This window comes from Plectropomus leopardus, chromosome 6, assembly GCF_008729295.1.
Source record: "Plectropomus leopardus isolate mb chromosome 6, YSFRI_Pleo_2.0, whole genome shotgun sequence".
NCBI lineage: Eukaryota > Metazoa > Chordata > Actinopteri > Perciformes > Serranidae > Plectropomus > Plectropomus leopardus.
Genome location: NC_056468.1, coordinates 25,887,073 through 25,906,259, shown reverse-complemented (window position 1 = coordinate 25,906,259; position 19,187 = coordinate 25,887,073). Strand labels below are relative to the sequence as shown.

The 19,187-nt window shown below is 39.8% G+C and overlaps 2 protein-coding genes across 2 annotated transcripts; both read left to right on the top strand.

Annotated features, from left to right (window-relative positions):
• The first annotated feature begins 3,805 nt into the window (after positions 1-3,805).
• On the top strand, positions 3,806-9,903 carry LOC121944240 (creatine kinase U-type, mitochondrial-like). The gene is made up of 9 exons (XM_042487970.1): positions 3,806-3,960; positions 5,074-5,272; positions 5,356-5,451; positions 5,537-5,758; positions 5,873-5,958; positions 6,915-7,038; positions 7,252-7,386; positions 7,486-7,611; positions 9,787-9,903. Exons 1-9 carry the CDS (start codon positions 3,806-3,808, stop codon positions 9,901-9,903), a joined length of 1,260 nt encoding a protein of 419 aa, XP_042343904.1.
• Positions 9,904-13,227: 3,324 nt separating this feature from the next.
• LOC121944092 (CD59 glycoprotein-like) lies at positions 13,228-13,772 on the top strand. The gene is made up of 3 exons (XM_042487765.1): positions 13,228-13,276; positions 13,375-13,476; positions 13,603-13,772. Exons 1-3 carry the CDS (start codon positions 13,228-13,230, stop codon positions 13,770-13,772), a joined length of 321 nt encoding a protein of 106 aa, XP_042343699.1.
• The last annotated feature ends 5,415 nt before the right edge of the window (positions 13,773-19,187 follow it).

Sequence of the window (19,187 nt, the reverse complement as noted above, 5' to 3'; positions counted from 1 at the left end):
CTCACATGAGAGCAGAGGATGAGACATCTCATTCTGCTACATTTTATTTAACAGCTAATGAAGGATACGTTAAACACATTTATACATGTTTTGAGTGCCTTCTTTTCAGAACACTTAATATTAAGGTTAAACCTCAAGCTGAAGTGTCACAGAGCACATAACCTCAAAAACTCTTATCTGCTATTCAGTGTGGGAGGTGATGTTTACAGATTTATAACAGGCATCAGGAAGTACCTGCATGATATGTCAAGCCAAGTGAATGTTATTTATAAAGCCCATTATCATAAATCACAATTTGCCTCAGAGGGCTTTACAGCACGCAACATCCCTCTGTCCGTAGCCTCATAGAACATTATGTAGCTTGGATTGTGTGACCATCAGTCATGTTATGAAAGTGTGTAAAACAGCAACACATTTAAGGTGTTGCATTAGTGCCTGGTAAATAGTTTGAGTTCATGTGTATGTGTGAGCATGCATGTGTGTGAGTGCATGTGTGAAGTGGCAGGCAGACATGCTGACTGACAGTAGAAAGAGGATTTTCTGTCTGTCGCTCAGCGAGAGGCTAATCCCAACGAGCCAGTGTCCCCATCTCTCTGATCCCTTCCCTGTTCTTCAGCCTGCTCTCACTTTGCAGATCGAGTGTCTCCGAACAGAGCTGCAGGAAACGCACAGGCCCTTTGCTGCCTCCTCTCTTCAGACAAACTTCAGGTGAGTGATGGACTCCCTCTCCTCACCTCTCAGAACTTTTTCTAGCAGCTCTGTTTTTGTTTCCTGCCTCTTTGCAAACACATAATTAATTTCGAGAAGTTGTGTAGCAGTTGTTTAGGCTGCTTTTTTAAACATTATTCACTTTTGTTTGTGATCAAATTGGGCTTTCCTCTAAAAAGAGTGCGATATTCTGAAATGAGACAATACATTTGTTTTGGGGGTAAACATAAAGAGCTAATTAGGATTGACTGTATTTTTAATGTTTTTAATCATCAACAATTTACGTTACACGGCATATGTACAAACTTCCAGAGACTGCAGCCTTTTCATCAGCCTTTTGTTTTTTATTTTATCCATGGGTGAACATTTACAGCTCATTGTATAGTAAACACAGCAACCTCTTGCATTAGGGCCCTTTTTATCTGCCACATATTATCAGGGACACAGCCACCTGTCAACAACTGTTCCCCTTTAATTTGTCCATTTCTCAAATCTCCAGCAGTGTCTTCTACCCTTCAAACAGATCGTTCATCAACATGTTTTCCCAATTTCAGAAAACAGAGGTTAATGGTGGCTCAATTCATTACTTTCTCCATTCATTTAATCTTATAGTCACGGATGGTGAGCTCTCTAATCCTACCTTTCTCACACTCTTTCTAACTCTTAAACTCAACCTTAATGTGACCACTAACACATACCACACTGCCACTCACTCCCTGAGCTAGGTCAACATGTTTTGCCAAAGCTCCTCTCAAATGCGCTCTCTCCCTCTCCTCCTCCTTTCCAGCATTTATTTGGCCTCCTCCTCACCACTTCTCCACTCTGTCTCTATTGACTTCCTTCTTGTCTTGTGTAACCTCAGCTGAATGACCCAGGATGTCAGGCAGGATCATATGATGTCCAGGGCTGATGCCAACTCTAAACTGGCACATGAGCTTAACCTCACCAACTGCAACTATCAATACTGTGTGTGTGGGTGTGGCTGGCAGGTCACTGTGACCCATAGCTTAAGACAAATATAAGATTTGCATTCGTGTTTTGGGCAGAAGATGGGCTACAACAGCATCTCACAGAAGTGCTGTAATATTAATTAATATTGCAGGTTAAGATGCTTTATTTACTGACAGGTACTTTAAGGGCAGATGACATTATGTATGACAGTATTTCTCTCAGTGTCCAATCACAAATCATCTTATCACCTGACATGGTGGATCTCCCAAGATAACCAATCAGAAGGCTTCTGTCTGCTTCTAGAATAATCTCATCCCACAGACTGCAGTAGTATCTGTTACTTAAGCATTTGATAGGTTAATGCAATTAGTAGTTTAGTCTGAGTATGTACCTGTAAAGATGTGTGTTCTTATTGCAAACTTAAAAACTTCTTCCACTCCCAGGAGGCTGGTGTCCTCAGCTGACATTACTGTCTTTCAGAGGCTGCAGCAAGCAGAGTTTTAGAGCTAGATTGTTTTCTATTTCTTTGGGAAGAGGGTTAAATAACACTCCATAGTTTGGCTAAATGGCCATTTCCACAGAAGTCCCTTGACCTCTAACCTCAAGATTTCTCAATGAAAATAGGATCTATGGGTAACCTACCTTTTACTGACATGCCCACTTTATGCTAGTTTCATGCAGTTTTGGACAAAGCCATACAGTTTTTCCTATTTGGTACATATTAGTAATTTCCGCCTATTGTATTGGAATATTTCTGCATACTGGTGTCCCTAAACAGTCTTATAAACGCATAAAATGGGTGTTACTGGAAAGCTGAGATTCTAATGGATTCAATTAGTCCAATTTTATACATATGTGATGATGTAGGTCACCAAAGTAGCCATTTCATTGTAGTGAGACCTATTGTGACTTTATGATAATCAGAGCCTAATGAAAATTTACAGTCATAAACTAGATATCTTGGGGATTTAGAGCATCTATGGATTTAATAAGAAAACTGACAAAAAAGGCTGTTTTTCAACAGTTTCCAGAACAGAGGTGCTTTTTGCTTTACCTGGTATTTTGGAGGATTTTTTGACCATTTCACTTAATTCTTGAGTGGTCAATAAAATGGTAAATAAATTAGCACCACATCTGTGTAACAAATGGTGTCAACAAAAAAAAATGCTAAAACCACTTTTAAGACATAATTGAACCTGGGAATGGCCATCATATATTTTTTATCATACTATTCTATTCTAAAAGATTGAATAGGCGGCTAACTAATTACACACTTACACACACATATTTATGAAAACTTAACACAGTGCTGAGCTGCAACTCAAATTAATCTTCAGGTTCTAACTTTCAAATGATGTATACAACTTCTATGTGGCGTATACTGTTGACCAGCTATCTAGAACCTCTGTCCTACCCCTTTGAAAGACAAAAGTGGGTCTATGATAGGGAGGGGATAAGATGACTGTAGACCTGTATAACAAACATTAGGAAAAGTATTACCGGCTTCCATCTGTATCCTCACAAACTTTATCACCACAAGACTTGAATTCCTACTTTAATGTGTTTTCTGTGTGGTCACAGAGCAACAAATACAAATATCGCTGCAGAATTGTCAGTGGTCATTTAATTCAAAAGCCACATGCACTGCTACTTTAAAATATGTATTTATCGTTGCAGTCCCACACTAATGTTTACACATTTATACAATGCTCTAATCTCACCACTGTTAGAAGAGAGTTCTGAAGAGAAACATACAGCCACAACACATACAACAAACACTCTGCCACACAGATTGTTGCCTATGTGCTCTCCTCCAGCCGTCTGCTTTAACAATCTGGTTTCTAATTATCAGCCATCTGTGACATTCAAGATGCTGCAGTAAAGTTCAGGCTTGTAGTTCAATATGCTACAAAGTAACGCAAATAACATAAACATAACCTGACATGTAAAACTCCCTAATGAGACTATAATCAACTATTACTGCAAACAGTATGGTACACATTGGTAAATATGTTGCCAGATTTAAAGATGTAACTTGATTAACAGACAGCACAAACTAACAGACTGGACAATGTTATTTTTTCGTGTAAACAAATCATCTATTCCCTTTGGCTTTTCAACAGGTAATAACCAAGACCAGGAAACCATGGCAAACTCTTTCACCCGTGTGATGTCTGGCCGCAACACGGCCGTAATCTTGGCCGGCATGGGAGCTGGGACACTGGGAGCTGGATACCTCCTCAGTGACAACTCTGCTGCTGCTGGTGCATCTGCTGAGAGGAGGAGGCTCTATCCATCCAGGTATGATAATACCGTTTTCAATAAATTAAATATAAAAGCAGATCAATTAGTTACAAGGGTCAGCTGACATTTTATATTTCAGCATGTGCTATTCCTGCAGACTGAGGTTTTGAAACCTGCAGATTTTACAAAAACAATAAACAATTTCATCATAAAGCATGATTATGTTTGAATCTATTGAGTTACAATGTATGTTATACACGTAAAAACTCCCTGAATCAAATTTATGTTTTGTTTTTTTTTTCCACTGCTGAATTTCAACATGACTATTTCTGTTACGTGTCATTGCATATTTTTTTTTGGCAAAACCTCCCTCTTCAATTACAACAACTCATGTCAGCATATATGAAATACTGAATAATCATAGGACAAAATGAAAAGGTACTACATACATCAACATGTGTTTAAAAAACTACAGACAGTTATACTCCTATTCCTGTACCGGAATCTCTCCAAAACTTTGAAAAATATTTCTCTTACACTCATTTCCCACCAAAATCAACACATGCACATGGGTATTTTTTAACACGTATAAACCTACTAAAAATAGGCTATTGACTGCTTTCCCGTTGCCGAGAGAAGAATTGTCTACGGTGGATTCAGTGTGTGTGTGTGAATTGTTTTGGTATGTCCACTCGACATCAGGGACAGGCCAGAGATAAGCAGCAGAAAGAAGCGTGGACAGAGGTCTGTGAAAGCTGAACAGTGGTTACTTCTCCTTATATGTCTCTTATTCAGTCTCTCTTTCAAAGTCAGTGCAGCCTAACTTGGATCAGTGTTTTAGCACTGCTTAGGAGGAGACGGACAGTATTCAGTGGCGGCGCGTCATTGTATCTGACCAGTTAAGGAGCTGAAATTAGCACTTTCACATGAGTATTGTGTTACAATCAATGCCGACAGGAGCCGGAGATAATAAATACCACTGACTATGGCAAAATCATTTGATCCGGGTGTGAATGCTGATTGTACACATTCCCATTGCACTAAAAAGCCAGAAGTTGGCTGTTGTTAGTTAGTTTTTGTGCAGTGGGAATGATGCTTTAGAAGGGTTATAGACTATGAAAACAGCTGTAAACCTTTTTTTCCAAACACTAAGTTAGCTTCGTTCTACAGTGCTGATTTCCCAGACCTGAGGAAGCACAACAACTGCATGGCAGCAGCCCTGACACCAACCATTTATGGACGCCTGAGGGACAAGACAACCCCCAACAACTGGACCGTGGACCAATGCATCCAGACTGGAGTGGACAACCCTGGACACCCCTTCATTAAGACTGTGGGCATGGTAGCTGGAGATGAGGAGAGCTACGAGGTTGGAGTTCAAATTTGGACAGTTTTTTTTCTCTCCTCAGTCATAAAATCGGGGGAAAATGAGTATTTGATTTTTCCTATCAGGTGTTTGCTGAGCTCTTTGACCCAGTGATCAAAGACAGACATAATGGCTACGACCCTCGCACAATGAAGCACCCCACTGACCTCGATGCTTCCAAGGTAACATCTTCATTTCTTTCCACTAATTTCTTCTATACATCAAATATCCCCAACATACAGTGACCTAATACTTTCTCTTTACCAGATATCCTCAGGTATGTTTGATGAGCGCTACGTGCTGTCATCACGTGTCCGTACTGGTCGCAGCATCCGTGGACTGAGTCTTCCCCCTGCGTGCACACGCTCTGAGCGCCGTGAAGTGGAGCGTGTGGTTGTGACAGCTCTGTCCGGCCTGAAGGGAGACCTGGCTGGTCGCTACTACAGCCTGGGGGAGATGACAGAAAGAGAGCAGCAGCAACTTATTGATGTTAGTGCCCAACAGACGCACTCCCACACACACAGACAAGGCTCTGTAGTTTTATCAGTGGCTATTGACATCTAATGTTCCCATGATTCCTCTGTCCCTTTACTGGTCAATCAGGAGCACTTCCTGTTTGATAAACCTGTGTCACCTCTGCTCACGTCAGCTGGGATGGCCAGAGACTGGCCTGATGCTCGTGGGATCTGGTAAGATTAGGAGAAAGTCATTCTAGAAGAAATACTTCTGTTTTGTAGTTCAGCTGTAGTCACTATAGTTTCCTTAAAGTGTCTAAAAACATTGTTTCTGAAGAGATGTGGCTCAGAGGTTTGCTAAAGAACCATGTGCAGTCTTTTACTCACAGTCATAGTGGCTGTTTTCTGCTGGGTACAACTGGATTTTTAGAGACAGTAATAGAAAAACAAAAATGACAACTGCTGATCTGTGACCATCTTCATCCTATTACTATTTTTTGCATTGTTGCTGTCTTATTTGATGACATTTGCCAATTCGTAAGATACAAGGGTTATTTAAAAAAAGTAAGAATAGATTATGCAGAAAACTCTGTGCCCCTGCTACTGCAAGGTATAAAAATCACTAGAAAACAACAAGCAGATTTAGATTCACTATTAGTATTTAATGATTTAAAGAAAAATCAAAATATCAAATTACCAATTCTCACACTGCTTGTGCAGCACTTTTTGGATTCTTCCTTAACTGTGGAAACATGAAAGAAAAACCTACTTCATGAATTCAAGTTAACACAGGTTACTTTATCACACAGTTGCTCAAAGTGTGGCCTGGGTTGAAATGACATCTTGTGGAAAGCTACTGTTTGCATGGTAACTAGCAGTAATTGCGTACTGTCACCAATACTTGCCATTTTAGCTAAAGTTAGAGATTTTGCGGGACAACTCAGCAGTTTAATGAGGGAATGAGATGTGTAGTTTTCCTGTGAATCCCCCAATTATACGATGGCTCCCTAAATTGGCATTTAGTCACCAAAACTGTAAGCACCCCTGTTTAAATACATACGCCAATGACTGGCCTGACACTGCAGCCATTTTCGGCTGAATGACTAAAGTGTATCAGTAGATTGGTACCAACATTAAAACCCAGCTTTGAATTAGAGTTTTATTCAATTCTGTCTTCCTGATTTTCTCAGGCACAACAATGAGAAGAACTTCTTAATCTGGATCAATGAGGAGGACCACACAAGGGTCATATCCATGGAGAAAGGAGGGAACATGAAGAGAGTGTTTGAAAGATTCTGCAGAGGTCTTAAACAGGTATGGATGTTTCTGTCTTCTTCCACCACCACTCAACAGTGCAGATTTCTAAAATAACTGCCTTCAAGACTAAATGAAAACTTTACTGCAAAAACAACATATAAAGGAGAATTAACACATCAAATATCAAGAAACGGTGCCTTATCTGCCAAAGAGAATTGTATATTTATGTTGCAAAAAGTAAAGAATATAGTCTTTTCTTGTAACTTTTAGGTGGAGCATCTAATTCAGGAGCGAGGTTGGGAGTTTATGTGGAATGAACGTTTGGGCTACATCCTCACCTGCCCTTCCAACCTCGGCACTGGGCTAAGGGCTGGTGTGCATATCCGCCTGCCTTTCCTCAGCAGGGTAATGCAAGAAAACACACAGTTCAACTTCAACTACACATATTCCCTTTTGTATTATAAGTGTCATGTCTGGAAATGGTTTCATATACTCATGATCTAGGACCCACGCTTCAAAAAGATCCTGGAAAACCTGAGGCTACAGAAGAGAGGCACAGGAGGCGTCGACACAGCTGCTACTGGAGACACCTTTGACATCTCTAACCTCGACCGTCTGGGCAAGTCAGAGGTAAACACTTGAAGAGGAAGGCAGCAGCTGAAGTCCGAGTAGAAATGAGCAGCAGGCAAAGAGAGATAGAGTCAGACAGAGGACAGCAGACATCCTAACAGGTGTGTGCTGTGAATAAGTGGACCCACTGCTGTTCTTTAATCTGTAATCCAGGCAGGGATGTGCCAGCTGAGGTTAAAAGACCTCTGTCTTCTGAGCTGAGCCTTTCCTACGGCACTTTCTCACAGGCTGTGATAACAGCCTCCAGAAGGCACTACCAATCGAAGGCTGGTAAAGGTCATAGGTAGTTGAGGTCAGGGTTATGGTTGTGGTTAGAGTTTGCCAATCATGCCCAAGCAGAGGAAATCCTAAAATCAGGGCTCTTAAGTCTCCTGGTGTTAGCTGAACTTGCCAATGCTGCCAGAAGTGAGGAGGTTATGGAGGGAGGGAGGATGATATGGGCATCATGTTTGCCAGTTAGAGAACTACACAGAGCTTAGAACCACGAAGAACTTACAACGGCAAGCACAGACAAAGGTTAATGGCTCTCAACTACCTAACATGTAATGGAAAGAGTGCTAATGAAGAAGGACTCAAGTTATTTCACTGACTAACTAAACCTGGATTACCATCAATTTCTTGTGCTGCCTTCAGATGCCTTTCACAAGATATTTAACCCTCAAAAACAACACTCAAAAACACAGGCAATGGCAATGACACTCTTGGCAAGAAATGTCCCCCATATTGTGAGAATTTAGTAAAAAGAAAAAGGTGACAACAAACAACCTGAAAATTAGTTAACCTGAAAATTAGTTTTCAAAAACATATTTATCTATTTATTATTATAAAATATATAATTGTCAGAATTATATTTTTAAACCTATGTTACAGAGAAAAATATATGTTTTCAGCACTTTTTGGGGGTCATTTTCTTGTTTGGTTTCACTTGTCTCCTCTTTTCTTTTATGCTTATTTTTAGTTAATTTTGAGTTGCTCATAGCCTTCTCCCTGTGTTTTTGAAAGTAATCAAACTAACTTGCTTAGTTTTCAGAGGGTCAAAAAGGAGCATTTGTAACTTAGTGAAATTATTAAAATGTGTTGTATGTAACTCTGGAGAAAGATAATTGATGCTTTGGGTTTGTAGTTGGATCCAAGTGGCAATCTCTAAGGCTAAAAAATTACTAGTTGAAGGTGTTTGTCTGTGAAGGTCAGTACTCCTACCCACTGAAAGTGTTTGGGGTAGCACAGAGTCCAAGACTGATCGGCATAACAAAACAACAATGAACATTGGATTTTTTGTAGAGCTGCTCCTTCATCACCAGTGGAGCCAGTTGATAAATCAAGCTTTTGGCAAATCCAGTTGGAAAAACAGTAAAAATATCATACCATACTCTTGGTCTTGTTTAATTGTTGTTATTGAGTCAATTTCTGCAATAACTTCACATATTGCTGTGTTTACTCTGCTAACATCAGAGTTAGCACTTATCACTTTGGAAGTGACCGGCTGCTTATGTAGTCCACTATGTACAGATCACTGATTGGCCTGGACTGGATTTTAATGTCTGGACATGAGACTGGGCTGCACTGAGTCCAGACTGATTCAAAGGGTGAAACCAAATGTTGAGCTGATGTCGTCAGGTTGGTTTTACCAAGCTAAAAAAAATAAAGTCAATGTGAAAGTGCCAAAAACTGCAGTTCATCAAAAGGCTTCCTGACGCCTCTTCTAATGTTAAGTCAGTCCAAATAGACTCCAACATTAAAATGCCCAACTGTTGCTAGTTAGCATTAGGGTTAGCTCCACCCCTTTATTCAAATATGGTCACCTCTGGATCCAAACATTCAAGATCGTGACGGCCAAAATACCAAACTCTTGACTTCAGAATGGGAGTTGACAAACTAACCAACCCAAAGCTTTGGTATTTGACCACCTGGGAATGAGACTCCGCATTCAACTATCTTTCTCCAGAGTTGCATACAGCACCTTAAAAACCCAGCACAAATTTCAGATTAAATTTTGCAATGGTATGGGAGAAAACCCTAAAAGAATACAAAATGCAAAGTAGGTAAAATCTGAATTAACTTAAAAATCAGGACCATAGTAAATCATTATCATGGATGTTAACTCAATTGTAACCTGACTCTGTGTAACAACTATACACTGATCACATGACTTTTGACACTGCCATGCATCCACAGGTCGAGCTGGTGCAATTAGTAATTGACGGCGTAAACTACCTAATTGAATGTGAGAAGAGGCTGGAGAGGGGGCAGGACATCAAGATCCCCTCCCCCATCTCTCCGTTCAAGAAGTGAACGTCACCTCTGCTGGGAATCCTGGAGTAGAGCAGGCACTCCAACCGCTGGTTGTTAAACTGTTGGTCCTATAAGATATTCATGGCATGTATAGCACTGTACTGACATACATGCACAATAAATGAAACTCTAAACACAATAAACTTTCTTGATGAACCATGTTGTATTTTGGTGATGTTACAGCCCCTGTAGTGGAAAGAAAAAGATTACCTAAAACCTTAAATAACTTCTCAATGGTGGTGGAAAGTAACTAACTACATTTACTATGTTGTAGCCTATATATTGTGAGAACAATTTTGAGGTACTTGTACTTCTAATTGTAACTGATGCTTCTTTGTAGTTCTGCTCCACTACATTTCAAAGGGAAACTTTGTAGTGTCTACTCCACACCTATCTGAGAGCTATAGTTACTCTTAGATGCTTTTCAGATAAGAAATTTAACTTTAAAAAAAAAAAACACATTTAATCATCCTATAAAATATGATACATTGTTAACTATAAAAGTAGTGGTCAGAACCTTTTTGGCTTGTCGCCCCTTACGAAAAAGCAGGGTCTACTTGGGGCCACTTGTCAAGTTTCAGATGTGAGTTAGCAGTTCCAGCAAACAGACTCCCCCTAAATGTTTCAAATTATTTCATTAAAATAACAGGTTGGAAATAAAGATTAAAAAAAAACAAACAATTTAACAAATCTGGCTTTTTTTTTTTCTTTTTTCTTTCTTTTTTCTCTACCCCATTAATCATCTCAACTCCACCTAAACTAATTTTGTGATCCACTTGGGGCATGACCCTTAGGTTTGGAACCACCAGACTTAAACATTAAATAACCAAAGAGTTTATAAAGTAATTTAAAATAGCTCCACGTTGTCCTGTTACAACAGTAAAATGCTGACTCCACATTGATATGCCACTATCTGTAAAATAAAGCCAGCCACAGGGGGCATTTCTATCCAGTACATTTTCTTCTTGTACTTTTAGTGCATTTTTTCAGAGTACCTATGTACTGTTTTTTAAGTAATGATTTGAATTCAATACTTTTACTTGTAATAGATTACTTTGCATTCTTAGTCAATACTTTTACTTAACGTAGAAGATCTGAGTAATTCTTTCACCACTGCTTTTCTATCAAATCCAATCAAGTCATATTTTTTTACCGCATATGCGACAAACATTAAGTTAGATTAAAAAGCCACAGCTATCATACAATTTTAATTCCTATAAACTAATGCAAAACAAGTCAATAAAACAGTGCTGCGTGTAGGTCAAACATAAAAGACACTTACCACTGCTCTGCTAGTTCTCCCTCAGACAGAGATGCCGTCATTAAGCCATGGCCGACTGCCAGACTTAACAAGATAGAGCTATACTGGACAATAATGTCATGACCTTTGCCACTCTATAATTAAGTGCTCAACCCTTGCTTGTCCTGACTCGCAAAAAAAACTATAGCCACGGTTACTGAAGCAAGTAAATTTCTATTCTAAAAATAAATTAGTAGCATCAGGAATAAAAAAGTTCCCCAAAGGATAGATTACTCTTCAGCAGCTGGGGGTTAACCTGGCATTCAGACCTCATCTGCCTTTAATCCAGGGGTGAAAGGCCAAGCTCATTACCAACAGACAGCAGATGGGCCACACAGAGATGGCTGGTTGATACTACAGTATGATATAGCCAATTTCATCTTATTGACATGCTTTGCCAAGACGTGGGGATTATACTTTATAAATAAAGGCATCCTGCCATGAGAAATTAGTGTTTTAATTATTTGAGTGAGTGGCCCTTTTAAATCCTGCTGCCTACAGAGTCACTCTTCCTTTTCTGGAAGCAGATTAATGACGTAGCTCTATTAATGCTATTAGAGATCGACACTAAACAGCACACACAGAAACTGTGTGTGTGTATGAGTGTGTGTTAGTAAAGAATTAATGCTGCAGTTATTACAACCTGAACAGGGCAAGGATTTATCTGATGGATGCTGAAATTGAATTTCCTGTGCAGGGATGGTGAATAGCCACATCACACAGAACCAATTGTAGTGTGGGGTTTTTCAACCACTTAAAGGGAAAGTTCACCCAAAAATCAAACATACATATCTTTTCTCTTACCCGTAGGGCTGTTTATCAATCAATATAGTTTTGGTGTGAGTTGCAGAGTGTTAGAGAAATCGGCCGTAGAAATGTCTGCCTCCTCTCTAATATGATGTATCTAGATGGCACTTAGCGTGTGATGCTCAAAGAGCCTAAAGAGTACATTTAAAACACTCAGCAGCGATGTCTCTTTCCTGAAATCATGACCTCGTTACTCGAGACAATCATTAGACCTTGTAAGCAGTTTTATGTGGGAGCTATTTTTATTTCTAGCAAACTGAATTGCCAACTGTTTCACCACACAGACGGAAGCATCTACTGCTAGCTCACCTAGCACTACTGAGCCAGCTAACGTTACAGCTCAGCTGAGGAGGACGCCATTAATGTTTACATCTTGCTCCGTCACAAGCATGAGCCTCTCCAGTAGATGCACATTTTTTTCTGCACGGTGATTTGGTTGGCTGGTGTAGTTTTGTAGAAAGAACATGAAATCGCTCAAAACATGTCTCTAGATTATGTTGAGTAACTCTGTCATTATTTCTGGAAAAATACATTGATGTTGAGTTTTTAAAATATATATTTTGGGAGATTTGAGCACCACAAGCCGAGTGCCATCTAGCTCCATTATATTGGAGAGAAGGCAGACATCTCTACAACCAATATCCCCAACACTCAGCGACTCACATCAAAACAATCTAGACTGATAAACAGCAATCTGGTAATAGGAAAAATATTGTTTTTGATTTTGAAGTGAATTGTCCCTTAAGAGTGTATCATCAGCATTTGCAGTTCTACTAAGAAACCTGCAAAGTCATTTTGGCTGTACAAACATTGATTAGTTACACATTGACATCTCCAGGTGTGGCAGCTTCAACTTCAACACATGACTCAAGTGTTTTGGATGAATGTCTTACACAGAAACAAAAGACACACTTTAAAATCAAGTTACGCAAACTCTTATTGACACTAGAATTCCTTTGAAAGCTGGATTATGGATGAATTGGTGGGACTGTAGAGAGCCCTTAACATGTATAAATAAATGATCGGTATTAAAGAACAGCTGATGGACACTCCCCTAATGTGAAGTGTCTGAACGAAATTAGTTATTGGTACTCAGCCAGTGTAGTGGGGTTTGTTTAGGCTATAAACCCACAAGAAAGCAGATCATTTTCATTTGACATTAGAGGTCCGGCATGTTTTCAATTCTCTGCATTTTCCCATTTGATAAAAGACTCAAAATGAAGCCGTTTGTATCTTTGGTGTTAATCTGTACGATGCTGGCAGCAGGTAAGTGCAGTAAAGGTGAGCAATCACGATAAAAAATAATGCAGAAGTTAAATTTTTAATGACCCTTGTGAACATTTTGCATTCTGCTTTGCCTGCAGTGGGTGGGTTAAAGTGTTTCACCTGCTGGGGTGCAAACCCTGGCACCTGCACACAGATTTGGAACTGTCCTAACCATTACGACCGCTGTGCCACCACCATTGGTAAGCTGAATTTACAGCCATATTTTTTCTTCTAAGGTGTGATTTGCATAGTCTGAACTGTAATTCTGTGGCTCTTATCACATATTTTTTATTTAATGGAATTTTCTCTGTCTTTCTCTGCTGCAGTGGCTGAAAACATGGTCACAAAAGAGTGCATGAGAAGCGATGTATGCAGTAACGTGGATTCTGTGGGTGTCAGATGTTGTGCTGAAGACTTGTGTAATGGAGCCAGACACACTGGAGTTTTTCTCCCTCTTATTCTAGTGCCTTCAGCAATCATCACACTCTTCATTTAAGTCCAAACACCCTAATTTTTACATTTTCATGCTGTAACAATCTGCTGTGGTGCCTTAAATGTTTTAATGTGAGGGAAATATCCTGGTAATCAAAGACATTTTAAGCAGTGGTTATCTTTGAAAGATATTTGGAGCCCTTGAGGGAAGCTGTTAAAATTTATAATCCTGGAGGAATAATGACAAGAATTTGCTTTTAACATCTTTAATTATTCTGATTATTTGTAAAGTGTAATTTCTGCTTATTTTGTTCTTACTTACATCCTTAAAAGACACTGTACATTTTTAAATATTTGTTATTAAAATACTACTAACAATATGCCAACTTTTGCTCATATTTGAACAGCAGCTTTGCCACACCCTTTTTCTTTCAGACTGCATTTACTTGCAGGTGTCTTTTGGTTCCTTTCAACCAACAAAGCGTAATTATAGCTATCTCAATCATGTAAGCTTTATGTTTCAGGAACTTTTTTGAAAATGACTTCAATTGGAGGGTGTACCATGCTTTATCATTGTTGTAGTTAATGTAATCAGACAGTAGAGGGCAATACAGGAGAAATCAAAAAATGGCACACTTTCACTGAGAATGGTGAGATTACCAAATCCAAAACTATTTGTGTGCGTCAGTCTGATGAACAACTTCTTTTTTAACATTTCTATGTAACATATTTACCAAAAGTGCTCATTCTGAAGAATGTTACTCTTACAAATTTTCTATTGTTGTTTTGTTATTAAGCAGTGTTTTAATGTAAGTGGCCCAGATGCTGCAAGGGTTGGAATTTTTTGGCCGTACCTTGTTTTGGGAACTTAGAATTTAAATACGATGTGACTGTTGACTAGCTAGGTACAAAATAGCAGCTATGATTGATGTAAAATAAGCAAAAGCTGCATTAGAAGTTGCAGACCATAACCCAGTTTGATTTACTGTGATAATTATATTGCAATTATGTAATTAATGGACATTTTTGAAAGTAAAAACATTGCAGAGAAATCACCAACTGACCCAGTGTGCACCTCCGAAAGAGCAGATCAAAACCACAACCAGACTCATGATCAGCTCTGATCTCTGTTTAAAGTGGTTTATTACACTGTGACTACATATAAATAAACTTACATTACTTTGTTCAGTTACTCTTGAGGTTAGTGTGGTCTGCCAAATAAAAGGCAAAACTAAATAACTGGGGTTTCTCCATTGTGTAATTAGTCTAGTGTCACAAAATAACTCCTCTCTGCCTGTGTGTGAACTGCATTCATCACAGTATCACAGATATAGTGCAGTAAATCACATGCACGCAGTGTGTGAGTGACGCAGGGTATGTTATTTGTTGTGATATGTTTGCGCTTGGGTCAGTTGCTGATATCAACTTGTGAAGCAGATTGATTTAATGCATTCTGAAGCCACAGAGCTGGGGTCATATTCATAAACTGGTGTGTTGGGCAGTAGATACAAAAGCATGTTTTCACCTATAAAAGCTCATCTATAGATGTAAAGAATTACTATCTGTATTTGTCTTGCAGTTATGTAATGTTGATTTATGGTCTCCTCAGGCATGTAAAATGCATATACTGTATGTACATATCAGCGGGGATTTACTGGCTGACTGTCTCCCCAGCTTCCAACATAAGCCAAGCTGTCCATTAAAAAAGGATCAAGATGGTTGATTTTCCTGTCTGCTCTTACATTTTAAACCTTGAGATCATGTTATTCTTGCTTTGCTGGATTATACTAGGGAAAATTACACTTGATGTGTTGTTCTGTTCGCCACCTGCAGATGCTGTAAATCACCAATGGATAAGGTGCTTTTTTCACATCACACATCACAACACAGATGCTATGTCAGGCTATGTCTAAAACAAGCAATAGATTCCTTTTCAATAGAGGGTACTTTGTAGCCTGCCAGAAATGAGACAAACTAAGACAAAATGACCAAAAATAAATAAAACTGGACACAGCAGCAACATTCATTTTAAAGCCTGATGAATTAGGCTTAATAAACTGACACTTGTTATAGTATCAACAGCAGACATCACCAAAGCAAACAACAGAGATGTGCAAACAATGTCAACTCCACAAAGACTGCAGGGCTGAACACTTTACAGCAAAGAGAGCAGTGTAGAAATTGCACATGTAGTGCACACACAACGCATGTTGCTTCAAAACATCTTCTGGGAAGAGTAACAAAAATGAGTGTGTTGTTGTACTCACCTGTCTGAATGTCATTCTGAAAGCACTGCAAGGTCCTCTGCAATCTGCTCCAGGTTCAACTTCACTCCTCGCTCATTCCAAAAGCACAAGCCCACTGTCTCTGTCACGCTGTGCCCACCAAAGTTTTCTGACATTTGAGCTGAAGAAGACTCTGCAATCACATCAGAGATCAACGATTACAGCAGATAGTCATAACACACCTCACTGAAGGTCAAAGTTCCTCAGAAGAACTGTAAAAGTCCGTATGAATGTTGAATTTACCATTGAGGGATTATGTTAGCATTTAGCATGTTAGCCAGAGCCAGGATGAACCTGTTGTTGATGCAACATACTGGGTGTGTTTGATTTTATTTTATTTTTTACTTTGCGGAGGTGCAATAATGCTAACCATTCTCACACATTTTTTTTTGTTGCTTTTGCTTTGTCAACCTACATGTATGAAGTGCAAAAAAAATCTTAGGCCTAAGTAGCCAGCAAGTAATGATTGTTTATTTAAAAAAAAGTTTACTTATAAATACACAAAAGATTTACAGTTCGTAGAGACTATTGTGACAATAGTGGAATTTATTATCTACTATATTTATATGACAGCTATAGTTAGGCCCTGCTTGTTACTTGCAGATTAAAAGCAACAATTTTCTTGCAACTCTCAATCATCACTTCCTGTCATCTCTCTACTGTCTATGATGGAGGCTTATTATACAAATGTTGAGGATCAAGTCAGATCTATAATATATCTATAATAGCCAAAAAAAAAAAATACCCTGTCATTGACAAAACATGTAATGACAGAAAGGTAGAAAAGCATAATAAACTAGCAGTAGTGAATTTTTCTCTCAGTGATGTATTCACTAACCAGTCCACTGTGGATAATATCTTAAATAAACATCATTTCCGTTTTCTGTTACTTTAGTGTTATTAATAACACAAGCATGTCTCTTTCTTTATAGGGTTGCATCTCATCCACAAGGACTTATGACCCCTTTAGGTCTAACAAGTGACAAACTAATTTCCCATCCACCATCACAGGCCACTATAAATACATTACAGAGTGTTCAAGATGGCTGTGCCCAGTGCTCGAAACAAATAATCAGACTTTATCTCATTCGATGGCATCCAAGGCGCGTTTCATTCTCTAATGAAGACTGAAAATTGCAACACATCGAGCGAAAAAAAGACATCCGCTAGTTAATTGAATCATCGCGGCTGAGCAGGTTTGAGATTAATTCCACGTAAGGAGAAGATCAAAAGCAAGCCAGTTAGGAGGAATTCAAGGGGAATAAGAGCACTGAGGCTTGTGGGATAATCCCATTAAGAGCTGCACATTCATTCAGACTGAGGATCCACAGATGTACAGTATGTAAGAGATTAGGGCTGTGATGGAGAGGGGTCACAAGCAAACCTGTATTCTCACAGTTTCAGCACACAGCGGTGTATTATTCTGTGCTCTCGGTATTAAGCCTTTTTAATTATGATTCTGAGCAATGATCAACCACTATGAAAGCTATTTCAGAGTTTGTCTCTGGAACAGATTGGATTACAAAAATGAAGAGAAATGCATGCGTCATTGCTTAATACTGATTTCCAAGGACATATTTTAATACAGTGGAATACACATAGCTACATATTGTAAATACACTGTCTGTCACACACACACACACACACACAGTACAGTAATGACGTATTTTGTCTAAGATTAAACTTAATTCTTCTACAATATTGGGAAATATGTCTTTGCATGAATATTAACACTGTGGAAGAAACTCACTATAGCATCTGCCGCAGAAATAAACTGTTCATTGGCAAGGTCACCCACTCATTGTCCAGTATGATATTTTACCAAACCACACACTGTTCATCAAGGCTATACACCACTGATGAAGGAATGCAAAAGTCCGTAACTAAAACAAGACTGAAATAGTCCACAGCCATGGTAGCAGCTCTCTGAGGCTGTTTTTAGGCACAGTGGTGCTGAGCTAAATGCAAATGTAAGCTTGCTAAATCAATGAAAATGCAACCTAATGTTCAGCAACTATAATCTCTACTGAGTAGAGGTTACAGGTAGGTGTTATCCTGCTGTGCCATTACTGCCTGTCGCACCTCCTCCGGTGCCCAGTGGTCGGCTAGGTGCAGGGTCATCAGGCGGGTACCACCAGTCACCAACATTTTGCTCCTTTCAACCCGGAACATCTCCTGGTGGTGTAGCAGTCGAGGTGCAGCCTTTGAGGGCCTTCAGTTGGTGTGCACCGGTTACACCCATGTCCCTCATAAGGCGAACAGCTGATGTAATGACGACGCCATGGCATCCCACTTCGACCGGATAGATGATGGTTCTCCAGCCTGACTCCTTGCATTCAGCAGCGAGGTCCGAATACTTTAGCATCTTCCTCTTTGAGGCAGTTTCAATCCCCTCCTCCATGGGACAGTTAGCTCGTAATGGTCTTAATGCTGCTGGACCACATCACTACGTATGTCCGGGGGAGGCTTGTTCTGGTGATCTCCCTGGGGAACTGCAGCTTTCTGCCGAGATCGATTCTCATGCTGCAGACCTGGGTGGCAAGAACTGCCCTTGGTGGAGATCTTGGTTTTTATCTTCTTTTATCTTGGTGGCCTTTATGTCCACCCTGTTTACCGTGGATGAGGTAATTCCACACAGTTTAAAGTCACATTATCCTCTGGAAAAGTGTGGTGTGATAGCACCACACCTTGAGTTTTCACCGTCAGCTGTTTCATGACGCTGTTCCCTGCATGCTTGTCAGAAAGCTCTGCCGTGTACGGCCTCTCAAGGCTTTTGATGGACTGTTGGGCCAGCAGGGGCATCCTCTCACCGCCCACAATGAAGATGGTGTTGCTGTTCCTGACTCCCCTCCTGAGTGAGAGACTTCGGGACTTGGCAGGCTTGATCTTCATCCTCGCCAAGGACATTCAGTCATTCATTCTCCTCAGCAACCTCGATGTACAGGGCGCTGTCGGCAGGAGGGTGGCGATGTCGTCCATGAAACTTCTCACCGGGGGCAGTCTCTGACCAGATTGCAATCTGACTTCTCCCACCACCTGCCTTGCTGCAATGAGAACTATTTCAAAGGTGGCCACAAAGAGTATGGGGGATGTAGAGCATCCCATGGCAATGCCTAGCTCCAGCTGCTGCCATCCAGTTGTATACTCCTGGAGGGTGAAGCCCAGCTGCAGGTCCTTTAAGTAGTTTGAGACCA